The sequence below is a fragment of the Peromyscus californicus genome, unplaced genomic scaffold (assembly GCF_007827085.1).
Source record: "Peromyscus californicus insignis strain IS unplaced genomic scaffold, ASM782708v3 Scaffold_12__1_contigs__length_115047231, whole genome shotgun sequence".
Lineage (NCBI taxonomy): Eukaryota > Metazoa > Chordata > Mammalia > Rodentia > Cricetidae > Peromyscus > Peromyscus californicus.
Window position 1 is genome coordinate 53818282 of NW_026294413.1, and position 23402 is coordinate 53841683.

Consider the following 23402-nt stretch of genomic DNA (forward strand, 5'->3'; position numbering starts at 1 on the left):
GGCTCTAGAAGGCAGGCAGGCAGGCAGTGAGCTGCCACAGGTTGTGATTGAATGAAGGCCCTCTGCCAAGTTGGCAGGGCTCTGGCAAAGCTGTGGCAACTCTCCCATGGTATCAGTTACAGCACACTAGTGTTTTACTGGAAACTTTACTTGAAAATAAAATTCCAACAACACAGGTGAGACACAGCCTTGCTTTGAGGCCTGTGGACCAACGTGTGACATTCTGTATAGTAGTCAGCTAGAAACAAAGTCCGTGTACCAGGGAAAGGTAAACACCCAGGCCTTGTCCCTAGCTGGACCTGCAGGGGACCAGCTTGGGTTATGTTGGCATGAGGGGCCCACCGCAGCAGAGGGACCAGAGTGCTGCTCCCCAGGGCCCTGCCTCTCACCCAACAGGCTGAAGCGTCACGAGGGGAGGGGATGGTGGATTCCCTAGAGTAGGTCCTCTGGAGGTAGTCAGAGCTAAGGCCCCCAAGTTACACAGGAAGCCCAGACCCTTCTAAAGGCCGAAGCTCCTGCTGGCCAGACAGTATATATAGCACATTCTGGACGGTTCTGGAAGTAAACAGGCCCCTGGGTTTTTTCTACATTGCTTATCAGCATTGGGCAGGGGGTAACAGCAGCCTGTGAGGTTCCCAATATCAGCTCAAGGAGATGGAGACATTCACGTCAGAGGACTGGCAAGGTAGACTAGTGACCACCTGTCTCCAACTGGCAGACCATTGGGAGGTCAGGCATGAATCCATGCCTGCTAAGAGCGAAGACTACAGAGATGTCATCTGTGTCCCAAGGAGTCTAAGGACTCCTGAGGGACTGGGGCTCAGTCATCAGCCACGATGGAGAGGGCTCGGAGCTCACTTAGTTTGGCCTCGTTTTCCCGCTCCCGCTGCTCGTCTGAGTGGCCTGGCTGGTCAAGCTGCTGGGTGAGGTCTCCGAAGATCTTATGCATTTCTGAGTAGTACACGACCTGGGGAAGAGGCAAGAGTTGTGGGTAGGAACTGGACTTCGGGTCTACACAGCCACCCACTCAGTGAAGCAGCCAGGAGTTCAAGCAGGGCCGGGGTCTGGGTCTAAAGCTTGCTTCTTGCTGAAGCGGGTCGGGGGCTCGTTCTTGCTCCATCACTACCTGCCAGATCTCGCTCTATCACCCGCCAGCCTAGGGATGGGTGAACCACAGCCGAGGCTTTTGGGAACGTCTACTGCGGAGAAAGGTTTATAGTAGAGAGTCAGTAGTTCCTTGGGGAATGGGGTTGTAAAGGAAGCATGGCCCTTTAAACTCCTGGCTCTCCAAAACATCTAGTATGGAAAGGGGACTATGCATCTGAAGGTGGCTGAGGGCAGGCCTGGGTTTACTGCCTTTCCTAAGCTGGGAGGAGCCAGGGGGTTTGGGTCATGGAAAAAGAACATGGCAGGCACTGGCTGCCCAAGCCTTGAGAGCTGGTTCGAGAAGTCAAGGGAGGTGACAGCTTCCCAGACGCCACCCCTCCCCACTGTGCTCCTGATCGCATCCAGGTTAAGCTGCCTAGATGAAAAGCACCAGCGAGGGTGTGTGAATGACAGGTCCAAGCATGGAGTTTCTCCAGATGGTAGATGATGACTTCTACAGAGGTCAGAGGCCATTTCTGCCTCAGTTTCCACTCCCTGACATGATAGTGCACACTCATCAAAGTGTCCCACGTTCTGCTCTTCAAGGACCTCAGCTTTGAGACTGTCTCCAGGATCCTCCTCCCTTTGAGAAACTGGAGGATGGTGTCCAGAGGGTGGGAGTGGTGTCCTAGGAAGTCTCCCCAGAAACCGCAGCTGGGGAGGCCCCCAATTCCTTGCCTGGGCCACGCTGCCTGGTGAGTCACCGGGATGCTCACTTCTCTAATGACTAATAGCAGCAGCAGCAGCAGCCGGGTGAGGAGGATGCTGGCACAGGTCGGGCGGTAAACAACCCTGGCTACCCTGCTGCTTGGTTACAGGGCACCCCATTGCCTGGGTACCCTGCAGCTTCCTCTAAGGATCTGGGGTGGGGATGGTGGACACAGGTCACTGGAAGCAGAGGTAGGTGTCATAGCAAAAGGGGGCAGGCCAACACCTCCCCTCTAAACCCACTCTTCATCCAAACAAAGGGTGCGGCAGCTGGAAGGTGGCCCTCGTCTGCAGGGACAACAGTCCCTTTGCTGTCTCAGTCTCGCTCCCTAGAGAGCACCAGACTGAAAACACGGGTCACGAGCAAGTCTAGGCTCCAGGACAAACCTTGCTTGGGCTTCTTGATGTCAAGCATTTTAGCCCATGGCTTTGGGTGTCACCCAAAAGTGAAGGATGGGAAGTGGGAATCAGGCTTTACTCAGGGCATTTGTGACTAAGGGAGCAACAAGGAAATGATGATGTCCACTGGAGGGCACCAGAGGCCCAGGCAAGACAAGCATGGCAGGCTGAGCTTGGGGACAGGAAACCTTTAGCTTGGGGACCAGTTAGTGTTGGGGTCCTGAGCCAGCACCTGTGATCAGTTGCGGGGAGTCCATGTGGAGAAGAGCTGCTCCTGGCTGGTACCACTGCCTCTCCCACCATGCCAGCGGGGAGAACAATCCTAGCTAAAATCTGCCTGAAGATGAATGGGGAGGGGAGGGCGGGAGCTGCATGGCATCCCATTTGGGCCCTCCACCCCAGTGGCAGGAGACACTGGGCTGCGTCCTTCTCTCTGGCGGCCACTCCCATGCCAGCCTGCACTCCACTGTCTTTCCACTAGGGGGAGCATTATACCTAGTTGCCAGAATCTCAGAGCTGGTCCAGGACCCCTCCCTAGGAAGCTCAGTCAGGGTTCCTGTGGTCTCCTGCTAATGGAAGTCTCCTGTTGGGTCCTCAGGCATTCACTCTACTGGCCTCTCAACCACTTCTGCAAAAGGCCTGGCCAGTTAAAGGAGGCTAAAGATGCAGCCTGGGGTCTTGCTGCTTGAATGTAGGAAGAACTCAAGGGGTAGAGAAAGGGTTAAACAAAAAGGAACCTTGTCCATCATAGGGCTGGGATTAAGTGGATTTGGCAATGGAGGATGCCCAAGAGTAATTCCAGCACAATATCAGTGCTGGGCACCAGGGCTGACATGAATTCCCATAGTGCCTGGGGCAGGGAGGTGCTGCTGTCTGTGCAGAGCATAGCTACATCTAATGGGTACTAGGTTCCTACAAAGATCATTTCCCAAGGGAAGAGTCTCGCCTCACCTGTGCCCGGATCAGGGACTCAAAGCTGGGCTGGAAGTAGTCAAGTCGGCTGCCATAGAATCGTGGCATCTCATCCAGGAGCTGTTTGTTCTTGGCTTCAAAGTCTTCCCGTACAGGCCGCAGCTCTTCTCGGGCCTGGAGAACAAGACCCTGGTGTCACTGAAGAGGGCAGGGTGTGGGGACAGCTAGTGTCCTGGGTCTGCTGGTCCCCAAGCGAGGCCCTCGTGGCAATGGTTGTTCTGTTGCCCCCTCCTGCCTTCTCCCTCGGTACCTGGTGGAGCTTGGCCAGCACCGGGCCAGTCTTCTCCTTTTCCTCATACTTCTCCATCTTGGCCTGCAGCCTCCGGTAGTCTTGCAAGGCCTGCTCCCGCCGCTTCACTGCCATGTTGAGGCTCGGGAATACGCTGCCAAACCTGTTGGGCACAGCCTGGTTGGAAACAGGCTTGTCATGTGGAGGTGTATCTGACAGTCACCACTTACTCAGAAACACGTAGGACACACCTACTATGTGCCAGAGCCATAGGGCTCTGCAGCTTTGGGACTTGTGCTGGTAGGATGTTATGGGGAGCAGCAGGCAGTACTGACCCCAACGGTGGGCTGGGAAGACAGCTCTTTGTCTTGTGGCTGTCTCCCTACACACCCTGAGCCCCATCACAGGGAACGGCAGGGCTGGGATACTCCTGAATATGCTAAAAAACAAACCAAAACAAACAAAAAGGGAAGGCCAAGGCCACAATCAGGTAGTAAGGGTCCAGAAAGGACCCTGAGTGTCCAAGTTTACCAGCACCTATCCTACCACACCACAGTGCCACTGACAGGTGAGAAAAAAGAATTAAGAGTCTGGCTAAGGGTCCCTTCACACTGTGGAGAAACACAAACACTATGGTTTCCCCACTAAAAGAACCAAGGGAAAAACCACACTTTAGGAGACAGCCCTAGCCCCTCCTACCCAACATGACTGAAAAGGAGCATGACACTCAGAGGACTGGCCATTCAGAGAGGGTTGCATTTGAAATGTTTTGGCATTTGAGTGTAACTATCATCATCAGGGCCACCTTTTCCCCATGGAGGGCCACTGTATCTTCTATGATCCGAGGGGAGAGTCACTTTTCGGGGGCCCAGGCAAGAGTAAACATTCTTCTTGACACAGATGAAGGATGGAGGCAAGGCAACCCTGTAAGCAGCTCTCCTGGAAGTGAGAAAATGGGGTATGCAAAGCCTTGAGGGGCTGTAGCTGACCTTGGTGCTGTACAAGGCTTTCCTACCACACCATGAGGTGCCCACTGTGCCAGCCAGGAGCTCTGACAGCCTGGTACGATATGGACTCAATATCTCTGGTCACTCAGGTGGAGAGTCACTGTTGGTGACCTGGGACCGGAAGAGTCAGCTAATCCAGGAAGAGCCAGAGAGGGCAACAAAGCAGGCAAACAGAAGTCAGGGGATGGGATCTTCTCAGTGGGACCCCAGGCAGTGGCTGAGGCCAGCCTTTCACACACATCAGTGCTGAGAGAACATCTGAATGCTTAGGGTAGGTTCTGATACCACAGGAAGCACCATTCCCAACCTCTGCTCCTTACAGGACATGATTATGAATTCGGTACTTAAAAGCTTCTCACAAGTCAGGGACACACAGACCAGAGTAAAGCATACTCCTGCTAGAGAGCAGAATGTAAACCCAGCCAGGCATCAGGGTACCCAAACAAGCAACAGGTTCAGGGAGCAGATCCCCGTGGAACAAAGGGCTTCATCTCAAAGGTCACTAAAACCAACTCCTGTAACTTAACCTTCTAAGCAGGCGCATCACTTTCCTGAAAACGCTCCGGGCTCAAGGCTGTCAGAATTTCTCTGAAGCCTCAGCCACAGGACCTTCTGTAGAGTAATCAAACCAAGACTTGACGAGGTGCTTTAACAGGGGGGAGGTGTGAACCCATGTGGCTCTGTGCAAAATGGATGTGGGGAGGGGGCACCACCAGGTCCCACTGGCAGGAGCCGGTCACATTGCCTATGTCGAGGCAGCTGTGCCTGGCCATTCAGCTGCTCTGGAGCCCCTCTCCCTTCCTGGGCAGCTGAGCAGTGTGTGGCTCAAGGGAACAGGTGCCTCGGCCTGAGAACCTACCACCCTGCCCCTCCCTCTATCCCAAGAGAACAAAGGGTCCCAGAAGCTTGATCCTGTTGTCAGAAGCAGCCTGCTGCTTGGGTGGCCCCAGGGCCAAGAATGAGAGACATGTCGGCAAGAGGCAGAGGTGGAGTACTTTCCTGCCCAGGCCACACAATCTCTTTGCTCATTGGAACTCACCTCTGGGGACAGGGGAGACAGGGGTAGGGGTGGGGTGGGCATCACAAGAAACAAAGCAATGTGTGAAGGGCATCCTGCAGGTGTGAAATGACCTTGGTGCAATGCTAGTCTCAGTACAACTTGGACATTAGCCCATGGTCCCAGTCCCTTTCCATGGTTGTCATCTTCAAGACCAAGTCACACCTATCAGGAATATTAATACTAACACTTCATGACCTGGCCAGCTCATGAAGGACCCACAATGCAAGCACAGGTCAAAGTGCAGAGCTGGGAGACCACGGCCACCACAGACTAGGGGTTACAGCCTTGGGGCATGTGGTCTCTACACACCATTCACTACTTAAAAGCACGGATTCCTGCTTAGGAGCCTGCAGGAATCAAGACCCCCACTGTCTGCAGCTGCAACTGGTCCTGCTGCCCTGCTGGGGACTCCTGACTCTTGGGGGACTCACATGTCTTCCTCAGATCTGTCTCCTTCAGCAGTACTCATCAATCAAACGAAGATCTGATCGAGACCTGAGCTTGGTTAGTAGCTTAGACTACTGGAGATGAGTCACTCACAAAGGGAAATCTGGGTAGCTCTGGGCCTAGGACCGGTAGGCCCTGAGACAAGGGACAGGTGTCATGTTCTTTTCATCTGAGGGGGCTACTAATGGCACTCATAGGAAGAGCGCCTGTCCTAAGGTGATGGAGGGCAGAATTCCTGCTCACTGTCCCACCAAGCCTCCATTTTGTATTTTCTACTTTTCAGCCTTGGACAGATGTTGCCAGTTACCTGATAGCAGGATCCACTCCAGATGTGGACTAACTCAGGTGGCTGGTGCAGAAGTGAGGACAGCTGCAGGCTGGTCCCCTGTGGCGGGACCTTTCCCAAATATGCTAATGGGACCTAATAGGGTTCCTGCTGACCTCCTGGCAAGGATGATGCATGGGACCAGCTCTCCTCAAGGCACCAAGCTTCCATTTCTACTGGCCTGCTCCAAAGACACACGGTAGAGAAGCCAGATCCTCTGCTGGTCTCAGCTGCCCCTTGACAAATTAGTGGTAAGAGACAGGCCGTATTGTTTCCTGGCCTTGCTCAAATCATACATCCTCAAGCACGCTAACCCTGCTTCTAGGTACCAACTCTACCATGCCGAGGGACTAGACAGACTTAGGCTACGGGAGTGGCTGGGACACTGTCCCTGCTCAATATGGCAGTACACACGCCTGGGCTCCGTTGCCTGAGTCCCCAGTCTGTAAGTGCCTAAGACTGATGCACATTGATCTTCAAAGATGGGGGGTGGGCCTAGGTCTACACCAGGGCTCCAGGGAGCTCAACCTAGGAGGTACCCATTTCTTGCCTGGCATAGGGTTCAACACCAGGCTTGCTCCCCAGGGAGGTAAAGCGTGGGGTGAGGAGAGAGTGGGGAGGGAAAGAGGCCGGCTGGGAGGTGGGTTGGGAGCAGCCGGCCTGGTGGGGATGCCTGCCATTCCTCATCTGTGCCCACACAGCCGGGATCTTCCACCCACCAGGAAAGGGAAATTGAAAGCATCCCCATCCGACATGTGAACAACCCAGAGACTGGGGGATTAGAGACCAAGCCCCCCTTGCGGGGGACACTGGGGGCGACAGGGTGGCCATGATCTTCATTAGAGGACAGGAAAGCTGCAGTTTCCTGTTTCCGGTGATGGGGTCCCTGGGAGCTTCTCTTCTGGCAAAAGGCAGCAAGTTGGGAGGAGGGAGCAGGCAGTGGTGGTTTATGTGGTCATGGGGGATTGTATTCTGGCTGTGGGTTGCACAAGCCAGCCAGGCCTGAGGCTCACACAGAGGTCAGCGGATCCATGGCGGAGATGGTGGCCGCCCCCTCTGCCACGCCCCCACCTTCCTGGCAGGTGGTGGGCTGCTAGCATGGTGGGAAGCAGCCGGGGTTTCTCTCTACTTGGCTGCAGAAGCCAGGGATCCGATTTCAATGCCGCCTCGTTGGTTGTGAAATCGAGAAGGTAGTCAGCCCCCTAGTTCTCTGAGCTGGCAGTCCTGCCAAACTCTGCCAACTCTGGGTGCCTGTGGCTGGGCCCCTGCATCTCTGGCACAGCAGACTTCTCTGTGCACAGAGGCTCGTCTCTGAGATCCTTCCACCCAGTTCTGAACCTGTCTTGGAGAGCAGACCAAATGAACAGCTCCTTCTGCACTCATGCAGGTCCTGTGGTTTGGGGACGAGCTCTGATCATGAAGCAGGGGTTCGAGAGCCCAAGCTGATGAGGCTGGGGTGGTGGGCATGGGCCAGGCTTGGCCTCAGGGCAGCTGCAGGTGCTCTGCGGGCCCAGTGTCGGGAAGAAGCACTGACAAGGTTAGGAGGGCTCTTCCTGACCCCAACCCGGGCCCGAACAGGGGAGGAACAACAGCACTCCCCAACACCCCAAGACTGCAGGATCAAAACCTGCTCTTCATCTCCCTCCAGCTTGATCCTGGCCTAATGATAATGAAGCAGAGGCTCACTGCCCAGCCCTGGCAAGGCAGCTGCCAGGGACCACCACAGAAGAGGTAATAAAGTGCAGCTGCTGGCGCAGAGCGGGAGCCTTTCTGGGTCAGAGCAGGCTGGGAGAGGCTGGGAGAGAGGAAGCACTCAGGAGCTTCAAGGCAAGGCTTGGGCCAGCCTCCTCCCCTGGGGACCCACAGGACAAGCCTGTCTGATCCTTGACCAGGGCCTGCAGGACCAAAGACGGACTCTCACAGAACTCCCTGCTCTCGCAGGTCACGAGTGAGGGGACCTTCCCAAGCAGGATGCGGTGGCTGCTGCTGCTGCTGCGCCCTTCCCCATGTGCGGCCACCCCCACGTTTCCAAAGCACAGTACTGCAGGCAGCTGCATCCCAGGCCGGCTGTGAGATGAAAGGCCTTGCTCATGTCTGCTGAGTGCTGGCCAGGCTCTCTGCTAGCTGGAATCAGCCAGCATTGGGCCTCACGGGGCCCAACCAGAGGCAAAGGGGAAGGGGCCTAAAGACCACCGGGCCAGTGTCTGGCGCCATGGACATTAGCAGCTCCCTTCCCCTACAGACCGACTAGGCGGCACTGGAGCTCTGGAGCAACCAGGAGCCTCAACTGTGGGACACGATGTACGGCTGGTGTCCCTGTTGTTTCTTGTCATGGGAAGCTGGGGACATGCTGCTAGACATGCTTCTTGGTCCCCAAGGGGCTAGCTGATCTGCTTTTCCCACAAGTGCCCTGAGGCCCATTTCCTTGGATAACCTTACTTACTTTTTCAGGGGTTCAATCACTGTCTTTTGGATCTGGTTCACCTGTCAAAAGAAGAATCAAATGGCATCCGAACTGAGATATCTAGACTCTTCTTAAAAGAGGAGGCTCCAGGTTCCTCACAAGTCAGAATCCTGAGAGCTGGGCAAGGGGGATCGGGGTGGGATAGGCGATAAAGTATCTGTATTCTACAGCCAGAGCAGGTGGAGAGGCCAACCAGGAAACCATCGAGGGCTGGGTCTGGTCTCAGGTCAGGCTCTTCCTGTCAGTGCCACTGGCACAGGTTTGTGATGGTTTTGCTCAGTGTGGAGGGCTGGGTGGGCAGAGCTGCCCTACAGAGCACCTCCTGGCTTCACTGTGGCCCCTCAGTGACATGCCTCACGGAGACATGGGCAACTGACCAGCCTGGTTTAGGAAGAGCTGGGCGTGGGGATATCAGGCCTTCCGCAGCTGAAACCCCAGCATTGCTTGTGACCTGAGGGCACTGCATCGAGGCGGACCCAAGGGGAAGGGCTGAGCACTGGGCACGGGCAACAAGACCTGGTCACCTTCTCCTGGTTGAAGGCATCCATCCGCTTCATAGCTGTGTCTAGGGCTGTCACCATGTTCAGAAAGTCCTGGTCCTGCTCACACAGCGGGTTGGAGAGTAGGTCCAGGGATATCTTCACAGCAGATTTAGACATGGCTGTTACAGAGGTGAAAAGCTCTGTGAGTTCCCAGAGGGCCAGGTTTCAAGGTCTCCTATGGCCTAGGGGTCTGACCTGATCACCTCTATCTAGGCCATGGCTACCAGAACACTGAGGCTCCAGAAAGCCATGTGACATGCTCCTTGGTGTTTCCCACAACTCCTAGCCATGAAACACTGTATCACTGGAGAGCAAAAACTCCTAGGCTGTTCCAGGACCAGGTGGGTGGGAAGCTGTATAACACATTTCTGTTCCAAAGACGCTAACTCAATAATCCCAGACTACAAGAACCTGCATTGTAGGTGGGCCTCTCCCGTACTCTACTGTACACCAGGGCTAGTCCACTCATCAGGACTGGGCAGAGGGTGAACACCTGAGGTGCTGTGGGCTGTCCGGAAGTCACAGGCAGCACCGAGGAGAATGGAGACCCACTGCCAGCCTTGAGGCTCTTGATCCTGGGCGTGCTTTCAGCTTTCCCTTATTTGCACATGAACTTGTAGAGGGGTAGGTCGAGGGCCTAGAGCAGGACCAGGCCGGCTCAACACTGTCCACCCCCGTTTCTGAACTTAGGTGGCTGAGTATCAGAGCAGAAGACAAATTCTGCACGTGATCTTAGTCACAAGGCCGAGGAGCGACAGAAGACAAGGGTCTTGTTACTGTGATTTTAAACTGCGCAGTGTGCTGTAGTCTAGGCTGGCCTCACTGCAGCCCAGCTGGGCCTCCAATCTGCAGTGATTTCTGCCTCAGCCTCCTAAGTGGTGGGATTCCAGGCATGCACTACCACACTTGGCTGGAGTTTGTTTTGTTTATTATCACTTTAGTGCCACAGCACTTGAGATGCTATTGATTTTAAGGCACACGGGTGCCTTAAGAAAGAAAAAAAGAAGACACCAATCGCCAAACCACCATATTAGCAAGTGCTAGAGAACTGCGGTCTCAAGGACATTAAACTGAAGGAGGGTCTTAGAATGGATGGAGGGGGAACCATCTCCCAGCTGATTACAAGTGGGACCTTCTTTGCCATCCCAGCAGTGAACAGACAGCGTATGCCCAGTGGCGGGTCCCCAGGAGGGCCTTGACACTCTAATGTGGGAGAGGAGAAGCTCAGGCCCTGCCAGAGGTCCCTGTCACACCCAGGTCCTTCCATAAGAGGCTGTGCCTGCTGGGCTGCCCAGACTGCCATGGAAGCCGGTATGGGTTAGTCACCCAACAAAGAGGAAAGGTAAACTTGCCAGAAATGTTGAAGCCATGGAGGAAGAAGAAACATTTATGAAGTGATCACAAACAGCACAGTCAGAAGATAGTAAAGATGTGCACAGAACTGCAAACATTTCTGAAAATGTCTTCTCCACAGTATTCGACGAAAAATAAGAATCTCAACAACAGTCACAGGATAGTGGAGGCTCTCTTCCACCTGCCTTTTCCTCTCCTTACACTCTCATATTCCTTACACGTTCCCAGACCTCTGCCTGCTGAAACCACACGAAGCCAATATGTTGTATTTGCTTGGCCACTGCCCTGGGCACAGCTAGGTCTGAAATCTAATCCCACACACCCGTTCTTGGTCCCTGCTCCAGGTAACAGCCTTTCTCCCCTGCAGACTAGGGGTGGTGGGTCCATGGCCCATATGGCCTAGCCCCGAGATTGGCAGTCTTTGAATCTTAGGGAAAAATCTTAAGACCTTCCCTTGTGTTTCTGAGGTCCCAAGACAGCTTCCAGATGAAGCCCCCAAAAGTCCTCAGAAAATGATCATTCTGAAAACTCTGGAAGTCATATAATTTTTCTAAATGGAAGATCCTCTTTTCAGAGCATCGGCGAGGATTTTAGAGCCTATCCTGGAACTTGGGAGAATCTGAGGTCACACAAGCCATACAGTTCATTTTCCTCAACTGTTGGGTCAGCACCTCTAAGTACTTTCCTAGTCCCACTGTACCAGAGTCACAATTTATTGGAGACACATCACCAGCCCACGGTGACACTGCTGTCACCCATGTGACAGACTCTGAATGCAGACTGTGTCTACTTGCTTTTCATGCCTCACTAGGAAAACAAAACCCTGCCCTCATTTCTACTCTGATACTCAGCTGTCTGGGAAGCAGGTACCAGTGACTCCCTTGCTGGAAGGCAGTGGGAAGTGATGCAAAGGCCCTCCACCTAAGTCAGACCCCAAATACATCTAACAGACCAGCTCCCAAACCCGACCCCTGGCTCAGGACAGGCCTACGCTGGAGACGGGGGTCCAGAAAGTGAGGTGGGAGTCATGTTCAGACCAGCCCTTATCCCTGGGGTTGGCAGGGAAGCTATGGGGCACAGACCAAGAAGGCTGGCCTTCTGAGCATGGGAGGGCAGCTCTGCAAGGCCCTTGGCAGTCACAGCTGCTCCCCAGGAAGACATTTCTCTCTCTGATCTGAAGCTGTTCAAAGTGTCTACTGAAGGAATAAAGATGGTGTAAGTAACCAGCTGAGGCCTAGTACCTGGCAAAATGGGGCAACCCCAAGTCTGTGGGCCTATCAAGAGTTTGCTTTTCCACTGCATGACAAGTGGGACCACAGTAGGCTCCCAACCCACTCTGAGCTGACCACCACCCTATGACCTTTTAGGTGACATCTGGATACCACTGTGCTACCCGAATCTAGATTCTACTATTGGGACAGCCAGTCAGAAACTGAGACAGGTCTGGTTACTGCAGTGAAGTACCCACCCCATCCCCCACCCCACCCCACCCCTCACTGCTTCCTAGCTTAGAACAGTCAGAAAAATAAGCCTGACACAGGCAGGTGGGCTGGAGAGATGCTCAGTGGCTAAGAGTACTTGTTGCTCTTCCAGAGGACCTGAGTACAGATCCCAGCACCCACAAAGGGGCTTACAAACTGCCTGTAACTCCAGCTCCAGGAAATGTGATGCCCTCTTCTGGCCTCCACAGGTACCTGCAACTCATGTGCATACACACTCACATACATACCACCCCTCACCATCATATACACTTAAAAATAAAAGAATAAGAGGTTTAAAAACAAAAAAGCTTCTGCCTCTAGACAAAATGATTTCCTCCTTTTAAAGACAGACATTTAGCTGGGCAGTGGTGACACATGCCTTTAATCCCAGTACTAGGGAGGCAGAGGCAGGCAGATTTCTGTCAGTTTGAGGCCAGCCTGGTCTACAGAGCGAGTTCCAGGAAAGGCACCAAAGCTACACAGAGAAACCCTGTCTCGAAAAAACAAAACAAAACAACAAAAAAAAGACGGACATTTCACACGCTCTGCCAGCCGTAAGGATGTGCAGTAGGTAGTTATGTCACGTGGCTGAACGAACAAGTCGGGTCCTTAATTCTACTTCTGCCTTTGGGTCAGTGAGCACAACCACTGGGGAAGGGCCAACTCCACCTCAGGGCATTTGCTGCCATGTTCTCCCAGGCACATCTACATAGAGTACTCCCTTACCCTTTCAGGTACAGGGGCACCTCCCGAGAAAGGCTTCCTTGCTCTCATCCCACCCAAAGCAGCACTGTTACCCCCCGTCCCTTCATGGTCCTTTCTTGCATCGGTCATTGCATGGTGCTATAATACATGGTGACTGACTTCCTGCATGCCTTCTCTCCTAGGACGGAAGCTCACCGTTGAACCTCTAGCATTGAGGTGTATGCCTGGAACAAGTTGGTTCTCAACCAGGATTTATCAAGTGGGAGATGGTGGGTTGCCCTGGTCACACCTGTCTCTCTGATGTCCCTATTATAAAGTGACATGCAGACATCCCTCTCCTGGGAATCTGGAGACGCTGTCAAGGTCCACTTGGCAGGAGCCTTGCTTCGGCTACTTCTGCTGTTGCTGTTGTTTGTAGTACTGCTGCTCTTAACAGAAGCAGCATGCTGGTGATCATGCTGCTCTCAGAGCTTTACACCAAACACACAACTTCACCATCACCACAAGCCACGGGGCTGATGACTAGCAATGAGGGCATTTCCCAGACAAGGCACAGGGAGGTTAGGGGCAGTGTTGGGTTAGGGACTGTTAGGCCTGTGCTTGGTGAGGACAGTAAGGGGAATGTTCTCTGTCACTCAGTGACAGCGCCTCTTGATGCTCCCTGACGGAAGCTGCCTCAGTCACTGGGCCCCTGGGCCTAGTTCTTCCTGAATAAGTCTCTTCAGCCAAGAGCCCTCCCTAGTCCTGACTTCTGGCCCCTGCTGGCCCTCACCAGAGGCCTTTCTGTGCCCTCTGTAGTGACAGAACGGACATACTGAAGTTTGTCTGGCTCTCCTTGCCGACTCTGCAGCTCAGCTCTTTCGGCTGCTGTTGCCACACTGCCGACTTCTGCCAGGAAGGTCATGCTGCCTTTTCTCTCCATCCCTGACACCGAGGCAGGGAAGGGACTTGCCATAGCAGCTTCTGCTGGCTGTAATACCATCCTAACAGGACCCTGGAGCATCTGTTCCCATGTCCAACCAAGCAGGAGTGGCAGGACCCCGTGGGAAGTGGCGACCTCATCAGAGAGAATGACCTCTCTCCGGCCTCTTAGGTTCAGTGTGTGGTGTTTTCTGAGCACAGTGACTTGTCTGAGGAAACAGGGCATCCTCTGCTGCACCTGCCTCGACAGACTCAGGGCGGGGCCACTTACCCAGGTCGGCATCCGTGCTTTTCTTCATGTCCTTCTGCAGGCGCTTGGTTTGCTCCTCCAGCCTGAAAGGCAAGGAGCGCATGGGCACCTGGCCTCACTGCACTAGGGCCTCACTTCTCTGCCTCAGGTGAGCCTAGCAGGGAGGGAAGCCACTCTCCGTGCAATATCTGCCACAGATCACCATGCCACCCGAGGTTCTGCGTGAGGCCCATCACCCAGAGCCTGTGCACTAATGACCCTCCCAGAGCCAGTCTCCTGCTAGAGCTGTCTTGGGTTCCCAGCTATAAACGGACAAAGGGTGCAGAGGCTCCTTGGCTGAGCCTGACCTGGCCAGGAGGGGGCGGGGCAGGTAGACCTGGCAAGAAGCGTGTGCCCCAGCAATCTCCCATCTCACCCTCCTGGGGTTTACACTCACTGCTGCAGTTTTCCATACTCCCGTTCAAAGTCTCTCTCCACCTGGAAGGAGAGAGATAGCTCAATCAGTGGGCAATGACAGCATGATGGAAAAACTCTCCCAGCTCACTGAAACTCGCTCCCCGCCCTCCCCCGCAGCCTGCAGCAACAGCACTGTCCAGTCCCTACACGCTCCAGCGGATCATTAGCAACAGTGTCCCTGTGTTCCCAAACTAATGAAGTGTTTGACTTAGGGAGAAGGCCTCTCCTCCCAGAGGGGCCAACCAGGCAAGCTGGCAAGTCTCAGCGGATTATGCCTTGGCTCTGTCACCCCAGAGTGAGGTACTGCTAGTGCCCTTTCCTCATCCCAACTCTGATGGCAGTCAAGGTGATTGACAAGACAAGACCCCACCTAGGAGTCAGCAGGGCACCAAGGAAGAAGCGAGTCTGGAGCAGCAGGGTTCTGTCATGTGGTAGCTGTGAGGCCTGAGCAAGCGACTTCCCTTCTCGGCCATAGCTTTCTCATAGACCCTACGAATCTGCTGTTGGGTCCCAGGTACATCGAAAAAGATCTTGGGTGGGACATCAGGTGGGAGCCTGTTTTAGAATGAAGGGGCCCTGCACCTGAGCCTTCAAGGTGTGCATTTCTGGGGGTGTCCAACCTGTGGCCCACATGCAAGGCTAGCCAAGAATGTAGCCTGGCACAAAATTGTAAGCTTATGAAGTTATGAATATTTTTGTAATTAAAAAAATTTAGCCAGTTGGGGATTTAGCTCAGTAGTAGAGCGCTTGCCTAGCAAGCGCAAGGCCCTGGGTTCGGTCCTCAGCTCTGGGGAAAAAAAAAAAGGGGGCTGGAGAGATGGCTCAGAGGTTAAGAGCACTGACTACTCTTCCAGAGGTCCTGAGTTCAATTCCCAGCATCCACACGGTGGCTCACAACCATCTGTAATGAGATCTGGCACCCTCTTCTGTGTATATAATAAATAAATAAATCTTAAAAAAAAAATTTAGCCAGGCAGTGGTAGCGCACGCCTTTCATCCCATCACCATAGAGGCAGAGGCAGGCAGATCTCTGTGAGTTCGAGGCTAACCTGGTCTACAAAGCAAGTTCCAGGACAGCTAGGGCTGTTACACAGAGAAACCCAGTCTCAAACAAACAAACCCCCTCCCCAATTCATTATAATTGTGTTTATGATGTATATGTGAGCACAGGCAGAGTGTACCCAGGAGGTCAGAGGACACTTTTAGGAACTGGTTCTCTTTGTCCTGTGGGTCTGGTGATAAGAGGCTGTCAAGTCTACAGAGCAAGCACTTCTACCCCAGAGCCACCGTGCTGGCCTGCACTTTAGTGGGGAGCAGTGACTTGATTGTGTGGTTTTTGAAAGTGAACTTTGTAGACGACAATGCCATGTCATGAGATCAAAGGGGTGACCTAGCCTAGTTACCTGCCTCCCCAGCATGTGGTGCAGGAAGTCAGTGGAGAGGAGTGAACAGAGGCAGCTGAGAGATGGACTTGGAAGTCAATAGTCTGGTATCTTGGAGCCACGTGCTCATTGCTCATTGGTCATTTGAGCACTTGTCACTGCTCTGACCTCGCTGTCTCACTTGCTCGGGGGAAGATAACACATGGCTAGGTGCCCAGCCCACAGTGGTGATTACAGAACGCACATCCATGTTCTTTTCTCGTTTGCTGGGCATGGGAGGGCCACAGCAGCCTGGAGATGCAGACCGGGATGCACAGAGCAGCAGCCAAAAGGACTTGAGAAATGGCAGCCAGTAAGCCCTGATGTGGCTAAGTATGGAACCTCATGCTAGGCAGTACCACATAGCTGTGGCCTTCATAGTCCACAGGACGCGGCTGCTGAGTGTCGTCTTTTTCTTCATATTAGCATTTACTTCCAAAAGGATAAAATGAAAACTAAGTGTTTCTTGGCCAGAACCAAACTCTCCTGGAGACACAGCTAGGCCCTTGCTCTTCTGGGGTGGTGGGGGCTGCGCCCCTGTGTGGCTGCCTTTGGCTCCTAGCCTTCTTCTCTTTTGCAATGCCTGAGCGTGCTGATGTGTGTGGGATGTCAGAGAGCACCTGGTCTGCCTGGCTGGGGACTGCTTGGACTTGTACAAAGGGGCCTTCAAGCTCCCAGCCAGGTGGGATTGTTCAGGGGGAGCAGAAGCTCACAGTCTGGGAACAGAAGCTGTCAGGGTGGCCACATGCTCTTTCTGCTTGGTGCCACTCAAGGCCACCTCACAGGAGCCTGGAAACACCACCTCTCCTGATTCCAGGAGCCATGGTGCAGCTCATGGGTCCCTCATCTTTCTCCCCAGAAGACAGAACCACTTGGGGTAGGACCAGAATTCAAGGCCCTCAGATTACAGCTAACAGAATAGAGGGACACACTGGAGTTACATTCCGAGGTGCGTGTCTTCTAAGGGGAAGAGCCAAGTGGAAAAGATCTGAACATTTTTGAATGCTTGGTACCTTTGCCAAAAGGCAACTGGAGGCCAGTCAACAACGCAAGTGTAAACACATGTGCATGGATTGTCAGGGGATCGGGCTGGGTCGGGCTGCTGAAGGGTAGCCTAGGGAGAACCAAGCCCCAGATGATGCTCCCTACATTCTCCCGGGTCCAGGGTGCAAGGGCAATGCCTAGGCTAGCCTGCCCAGCAAGAGCTCGGCATTTGCTAAGTGAGGGAACCAGCTGAGCTCCTTCCAAACTCGAATTCCTGGTCAAGGGGAAAAGGAGGCCGCAGGCAGGGTTGGGGCTCTGGATGCCAAGGCTGAGGCGTGTCAGGTCAAAGTGAGGCAGAGAAAGCATTCTGAGAGCCACACAGAGGATGTTACGGGTGGACAGCATCCTCCCTCAGTACGCTCCGGGGCTAGCGGGGATTAGAGAGGCTGAAGTCTGGAATCTTCCCCCACTGGAGAGGCTCGGTGTGGCTACTTGTCTCTGCCCCGGTTTTGCAATGCACCTCCCTGGCTAGGGACCTTGGCTTGTGTCTTCCTATGTGCACAAGACCTAGGGAACCCTTGCTTGGAGGGCATGGGAAACAGTGTCTCCAAGAGCTCCCTTGTTCTCCATGAGAGAGGGTGTGCGTGTGCGTGTGCGTGTGCGTGTGCGTGTGTGTGTGTGTGTGTAGTATGTGTGGTGGTATGTATGTGATGTATATATATGTGGTGTGTGTGTATGTATGTGTAGTGTCTGTGGTGAGTATGTATGTGTGCTGTGAGTGTATATGTATGTGTGTGGTGTGTATGTGCGTGTGTCTGTATGTCTGTATGTGATGTGTGTGTGTGTTTCTGGGTTTGTGTTCTTTCTCCATGCTAAGACACTCTGAGGCTCCAGAGGGGACTAACAGAAGTTGGATCAGGAGGTAGGAGCTGTGGGCCTTGTCACAGTGTCAATGGTCAGCCCCTGCAAAGAACACACCATTTCTGCCACAGTCTCAGGTTGGGAACCTGAACACAGGCAGGGAGAGAGAGCAAAGACAATGTTTTCTTTGTGGCTGGGAGCTGGGTACTCTGAGCCAAAAACCTCCCAAGACTCCCTGAAGATAACATGAACATTTCTTCCCATGACAGGGGTGCCATGACTTCCAATAACCTGGGCAGCCACATCTGTTCCTATCCATAGTGCGTCACCAGCGTCCAGGGACAGCTGCCAGAGATTTGGAGACATCTGCACAGCCCAGGCCTGTGCTAGGGGTAGAGAGGTGAGCAAGAACCCATCCAGAAAGGGCAGGGTCTTGTTACCTATGCTGAAGCACCTGGGAGCTGAGGGGAATAGGCTGAGCAGATGAAAACTCCATTCTAAGCCATCCCTCGGCTTTCATTGTTGGTGAAAGATCAAAGGCCTAGTCCACAACTTCACTGCACTGCGGAGTGGAGCTGCTGAGACAGGCCGAGTCCTTGATGGCTTTGGAGGAAGCCAGACCAGCTGTCGGGGGGCTCCTTACAGTCCAGACACTGGACTAAGTGCCTTATATGCATTGGCTTGTGTGGGACTCGTCCTACGTGGCAAAAGTACTGGGGTTACCCTTACCTTGTACACAAGAAAGCTAAGGCTCGAAGAGGCTAAGGCATGTGGCAAAAGTCACAGATAACACAGAGGCAGAGCTAGGTAGGAATCCAGGAAGTCAGTCTCTAACCTAGCTCCTTAACAACTACTGGACACTTGCTCAATTTGGGGGAGGGGACAGCACAGACTAAAGGATGACAAGTCCCCAGCAAGGACATAGACAGCATAGGGAAGGGTCATGGGAAGTTATGGGGTGGGGGAGGGTCCTGTTCTTCCCTGGGAATCTTTGCTATTCCTCAAAGTAAAGGATCTAGGATCCCCTACCACGATGGATTGACATCCCTGGAACCATAAGCCAAAATAAACAATTCCTCCCTTTTAGCCCCCTCCCCCCAGGAACCAAGACTTTTCCACCAACATTCTCTGGCAAGGAGCTGGGAAGTGCACTGTGGCCCATCCTGCTCTGTGGGGATCAAAGCTCCATCGAGGAAAGATGAAAGTCTCGGTGGAGGGAGGGGTTTTTGTTTTCTTGTTTGCGGTGGTGAACAAAGTTGGGAAAAAAAAAGACCCTTTTCAAAACCACTTCTCTTTTGGGTCTGCTGGGATTACTCTCTGGGGGCTCATAGCCACACCCTCCACTTCTTGGAGCCCAGCATTCGCACACCCAGACTTTCTGGGTCTTAGCTGAGAGGCTCCACAGATGGTCAGTCACGGAGGCGACACTGAGTCTGTTACAACCGGCCTTTGCATGAGGCAGAGGGCGACTCTTTTAAGTTGAGCCCAGCTCCTTTCCTGTGACCTAGCTTTGGACTTCCTGAAGGTAGAGGCATTGGTTAGATGAGCTGGACTTCCTGCCAAACCGAAGCAGGCTCTTTTTCTCTAGCTCTGCAGTGGAGCCAAGGAGAGAAGGAGAGAGACAAAGAGGACAGCCGGATCTCAGAGGACGGGCATAGGAGCCTCCACTGTAGAGACAGTCCTGGACCTTGAGCTGTCAGGACAGAGTATGCTTTTCCTCATGTTAAAAACCAAGGCCTTGGGGGCTGGAGAGATGGCTCAGGGGTCAAGAGCACCAGCTGCTCTTCCAGAGGACCCAGGTTCATACCCCAGCACCAACATGGCAGCTCACGACTGTCTGTAACTCTAGTGATAGGGGACCTGACACCCTCACATAGACATACATGCAGGCAAAACACCAATGCATATAAAATAAATCTTAAAAAGAAAAAGAAAAACAAGAGCAAAAGACCCCAGGGCCTCACTTGTGTGTGAGCGGCTGCAGAGGTTACTCGGGACAGATGGGGGGCTGCATTGTAGGAGCAGCACAGAGTGCTGATAGATGAAGAGTGACCAGAGCCACAGACCCAAATGCTAACTGCAGCTCTCCAGGAGGGGATTTTCAGATCTACAACATCTCCATCACTCTATGGAAAAACAGACAGTGGGCCAGATGAGGTCCATGGGCTTTTACTCTAATGTTCCAGGATCTGTGGCTCTTCCCCTCCCATTTTAGACAGAAAACAGGGATAAACATCACGAGTTCAAAGGTGGGTAGGTGCTACCATTGCACAGAGTGACTGGATCATGGCAGACATACCAATCTGTGCAAACAAAAAGATGTGCGCCAACTGGAGAAGCTGCCTGGCCTTTTATGTAGTTGAGGTGGCTAGAAAGAAAGGCTTTGGGCACTATCATGGTAGGTATATTCGGGGAGTACTGTGTGCTCCAGAGTTCTCCCAGGAATAGGATCACTCAGATGTGAAGCATCTACACCTGTCCAAACTTGGGGAAGCAACCAACAGGACCCTGGTTCTAGAACCATATGACTGGGAACAAGACCCAGGGTGCTGACCTTCCAGCTCCCAAATGTGCATTGTCAATGCTCAGGTTCTGGCCTGAGAATTAGCTCACTGACAGAGCACTTGTCTAGTATGCCAGAAGCCCCAGTTCACAATCTCCAGTCCTGAGAGAGAAAATACCCAGAAGGCTGAGGTTCCATGCAGAGGTGATGTGAGGCACAATTGAATCCCAGGGCATAAGAACTGCGTTACTCACTGTTTTGGGGACAATCTGTTTCTTGGGCTGCCCGATCTTAAATGGGATCCTGTAAGAGGGAGAGACAAGAGGGATGCTGTGAGACATGGGAAAGGCTGGACGGTAGGAGGGGTGCATAGAGGGGAGGCATGGAGGGTATGAACAATTGGCCCCTCCCCCCCAACCGTCCTCCTGGGGCATGTGAGGCAACAGCACCCAGTTTGGTTCTGGGACAGATCATGCTCCATGCCAGCTCTTGGTCATTCCCATTAGCAGTCTGTCACTTAAAAACACACTGGAAAAGTGGGGGAAGGGAGACATCTTGAGGCTCTGCAAATCTTGCTTTGAGGAACTAATTGAGAAACATGGCTCCTTATAACAGCTATCGTTCTTGAAAATCTGTCCTTAAAAAAAGCCCACAAACATCTCTCATTGTCTGTAAGGCGTATTCATTGTCCCCACAGGGGCTACAATGTATCTTGTAGGGTTTCTGGGGATGCTAAGGAAAGAGGATAAATCAAGGGGTATTTATAAGTGGCTAAAAAACAGACAGGATGAAATGGGGCAGACTTGGTAAAGAATCTGCCCAAGCCTGCCTTGAACTTGCTAAGAAGCTTGCTTACCAGGTTCCCATGTTAATTTGGAAGAGGCTGGACCTAACATAAGGGAGATCACGGGGCTGGGGCTCAGGAGTGGAGCAGCAGCCCAGCTTCCATCTACTCCAGCAGGCTGCTCTATGCCTCTAGCGGCTGCCCTGGGGCCCCTTCTTGCTCTCAGGAGTGAGCGGATTGACACAGGCAATTGAGAGATCTCTTCCAGGTCCTGAGGACAGGACAGGGACGCTGTTAGTTTATGTTGGTGGCCAGCTGAGAACGTTGACAAGGTTCGTCCCCGTGGTGAAAGAAATGGTAATGTGTCTCCCCTACCTGTCCTGTCCCTAGGTCGGAAGTGACTTAGGGACCAGCTCTGGTTAGAAGCCCCCCAAACAGCCTCTCATTACTCTCCTCTGGGCTTCTGGGCTGATGGTGCCAATGCTGTTCTGACCAACCCTTAGGCTCCATTCCCATCCTTCCTTTTAGTCATTCTCCCGCGTCCGCCTCCACCTGGCCCAAGTTGACCAACACTGCTGCTAACCCCAACGGTATAATTAACCACCGATAATAACCCCCAGACAGCGATCTGGTTGAGGGGATGGGCTGGCCTGAGTCACGGTGGTTTAAATTTAATTTCTGAAGGACATCCTGTTTATTGTTAACCCAGCCCCATAATTTGGGAGAGTTAACCCTTTGGGATCTGGCTGAAAACGAAGTGTCTTGGGCTGTGCCATCATCATCAGATGGGAAAAGGCTTGCTGTGGGACTGAAAGCGGGGACACACACACACACACACACACACACACACACACACACACACACACACACACGACTGTTGTTTAGTTTCTCAGACCTAAAGGGGAAAAAGCTGGGTGTGGGGAGGAGCTGGGTTCTCTGACCCAGCCCCCATCACTTTCCCTAAGATTGGGAACTGGAGTCGACGGCTGATGAACAAGTACCCCAGCAACACTCTGGAGGCCACGCACACCTGGGTTCGGTGGGAAAGAAGCGGCAGAGGGACGAGCGAGACCAGGAAGCAGGTCACCACTGGTTTACCATTGAACAAATGAGTCTCTCTGAAACTCAGTTTCTTCCACTAGGAAACCCGCTGGGCTAGCTGGCTCTCCTCCTTATCTACAAGGGAACTACACCCCAGGAATGTGAGGAGTGGGCAGAGGATCCTGAAGAACCCTGAGTAGCCTCAGAGTCTGGAACGACAGACCACGGGCAAGGAAGCTAGAGTTGGTGGCCGTCATCTGCAGGGTCACGGCCTCTGTAACCTCACCTTAGAGTCACAGGCCTTTTAGAGCAGCATGGCATCAGAGAAGGTTTTCCCACTTTAACCCTCTCATGCTGCAGGAAGGAAACAGGTCTCAAAAGACTCGATGGCAGGCCCAGAGTCACTGCGGCACTTCCCTAGGGCCCCTGCTTCTCTCTGCCACTCACAGTTCAGTGTCTTTCTCATGAACTGTTCTAGGTACTTGATTTCCAGAGTCTCAAAGTCTGTGGGACCAGTTGGGACTGATGGCTAAGGAACCTACAAATGGAGGAGAGCCTGTGTGGAACCGGGTGTTTTAGCACAAGGGCAACCATTTATATGCAGACAGAGCCAGGTCTCCACCGTAGTTACTGATGACAGTAATGGATCGGACAGGATTTCATCAGACCATTATTTTTCAACTTGCTAGCTCCAAACACACGGGCACCTGCTACAATACCTTTTAAGTAAAATAGACTTTTATTCTAGATTTTCTGAAAAATTGTGAAGTATCATAAGTACTGTGTCTCCTATCCTGTTCTCCCTTATGAACATCTTATATTAGTATGGTCCATGAGTCATGATTAATGTCCCTGGAGCGACATATTAAAGTCTGCTTTATTCAGCTACCTTAATCTCTCCCTAATGCCCTTTGCAGAACCAGGATCCCATGCAGGTTAGCACACTATATTTACTCCTTAACTGCCTCTTGGTGTGACAATGTCAAGACTTCTCTTGGCTTTGAGGCCCCTTTTTTTTAAGGGGCCCTGGTCGGGAATTTTATAGCTAGAATGCCTCCCCCACACCCCTTGGGATTTGGGGGGCTGAAGAGATGGCTGGGTGGGTTAAGAGTACTGACTGCTCTTTCAGAGGACCAGAGTGCAGTTCCCATCACCCACATGGGGCAGCTGACTGCCATCTACAACTCCAGCTTGAGGGGATCTGATGCCTTCCTCTGGCCCTGGCAGACACCCACACACATGTGGCATACATTCACACAGACACATAAATAAATCTTAAAAAAGGAGAGTCATTCTCCTCACATCTCCTCACAGAGGCACTGCAGACATGATATACCCCTGCT

The 23402-nt window shown here is 53.0% G+C and overlaps 1 protein-coding gene across 2 annotated transcripts in view; it reads right to left on the reverse strand.

Moving 5' to 3' along the window:
• Positions 1 to 127: 127 nt before the first annotated feature.
• Positions 128 to 23402, reverse strand: part of Bin3 (bridging integrator 3) — a 64073-nt gene continuing 40798 nt past the window's right edge. For both annotated transcript variants that reach the window (XM_052732846.1, XM_052732845.1), the window contains exons 2-9: positions 20489 to 20537; positions 14446 to 14486; positions 14031 to 14092; positions 9282 to 9418; positions 8737 to 8777; positions 3476 to 3617; positions 3205 to 3339; positions 128 to 967 (exon numbers count right to left, since the gene is read on the reverse strand). In XM_052732846.1, the coding sequence (XP_052588806.1) occupies positions 821 to 967; positions 3205 to 3339; positions 3476 to 3617; positions 8737 to 8777; positions 9282 to 9418; positions 14031 to 14058 (630 nt within the window). In that variant the 5' untranslated portion in view covers positions 14059 to 14092; positions 14446 to 14486; positions 20489 to 20537 and the 3' untranslated portion in view covers positions 128 to 820. The remainder of the gene's footprint in view (positions 968 to 3204; positions 3340 to 3475; positions 3618 to 8736; positions 8778 to 9281; positions 9419 to 14030; positions 14093 to 14445; positions 14487 to 20488; positions 20538 to 23402) is intronic.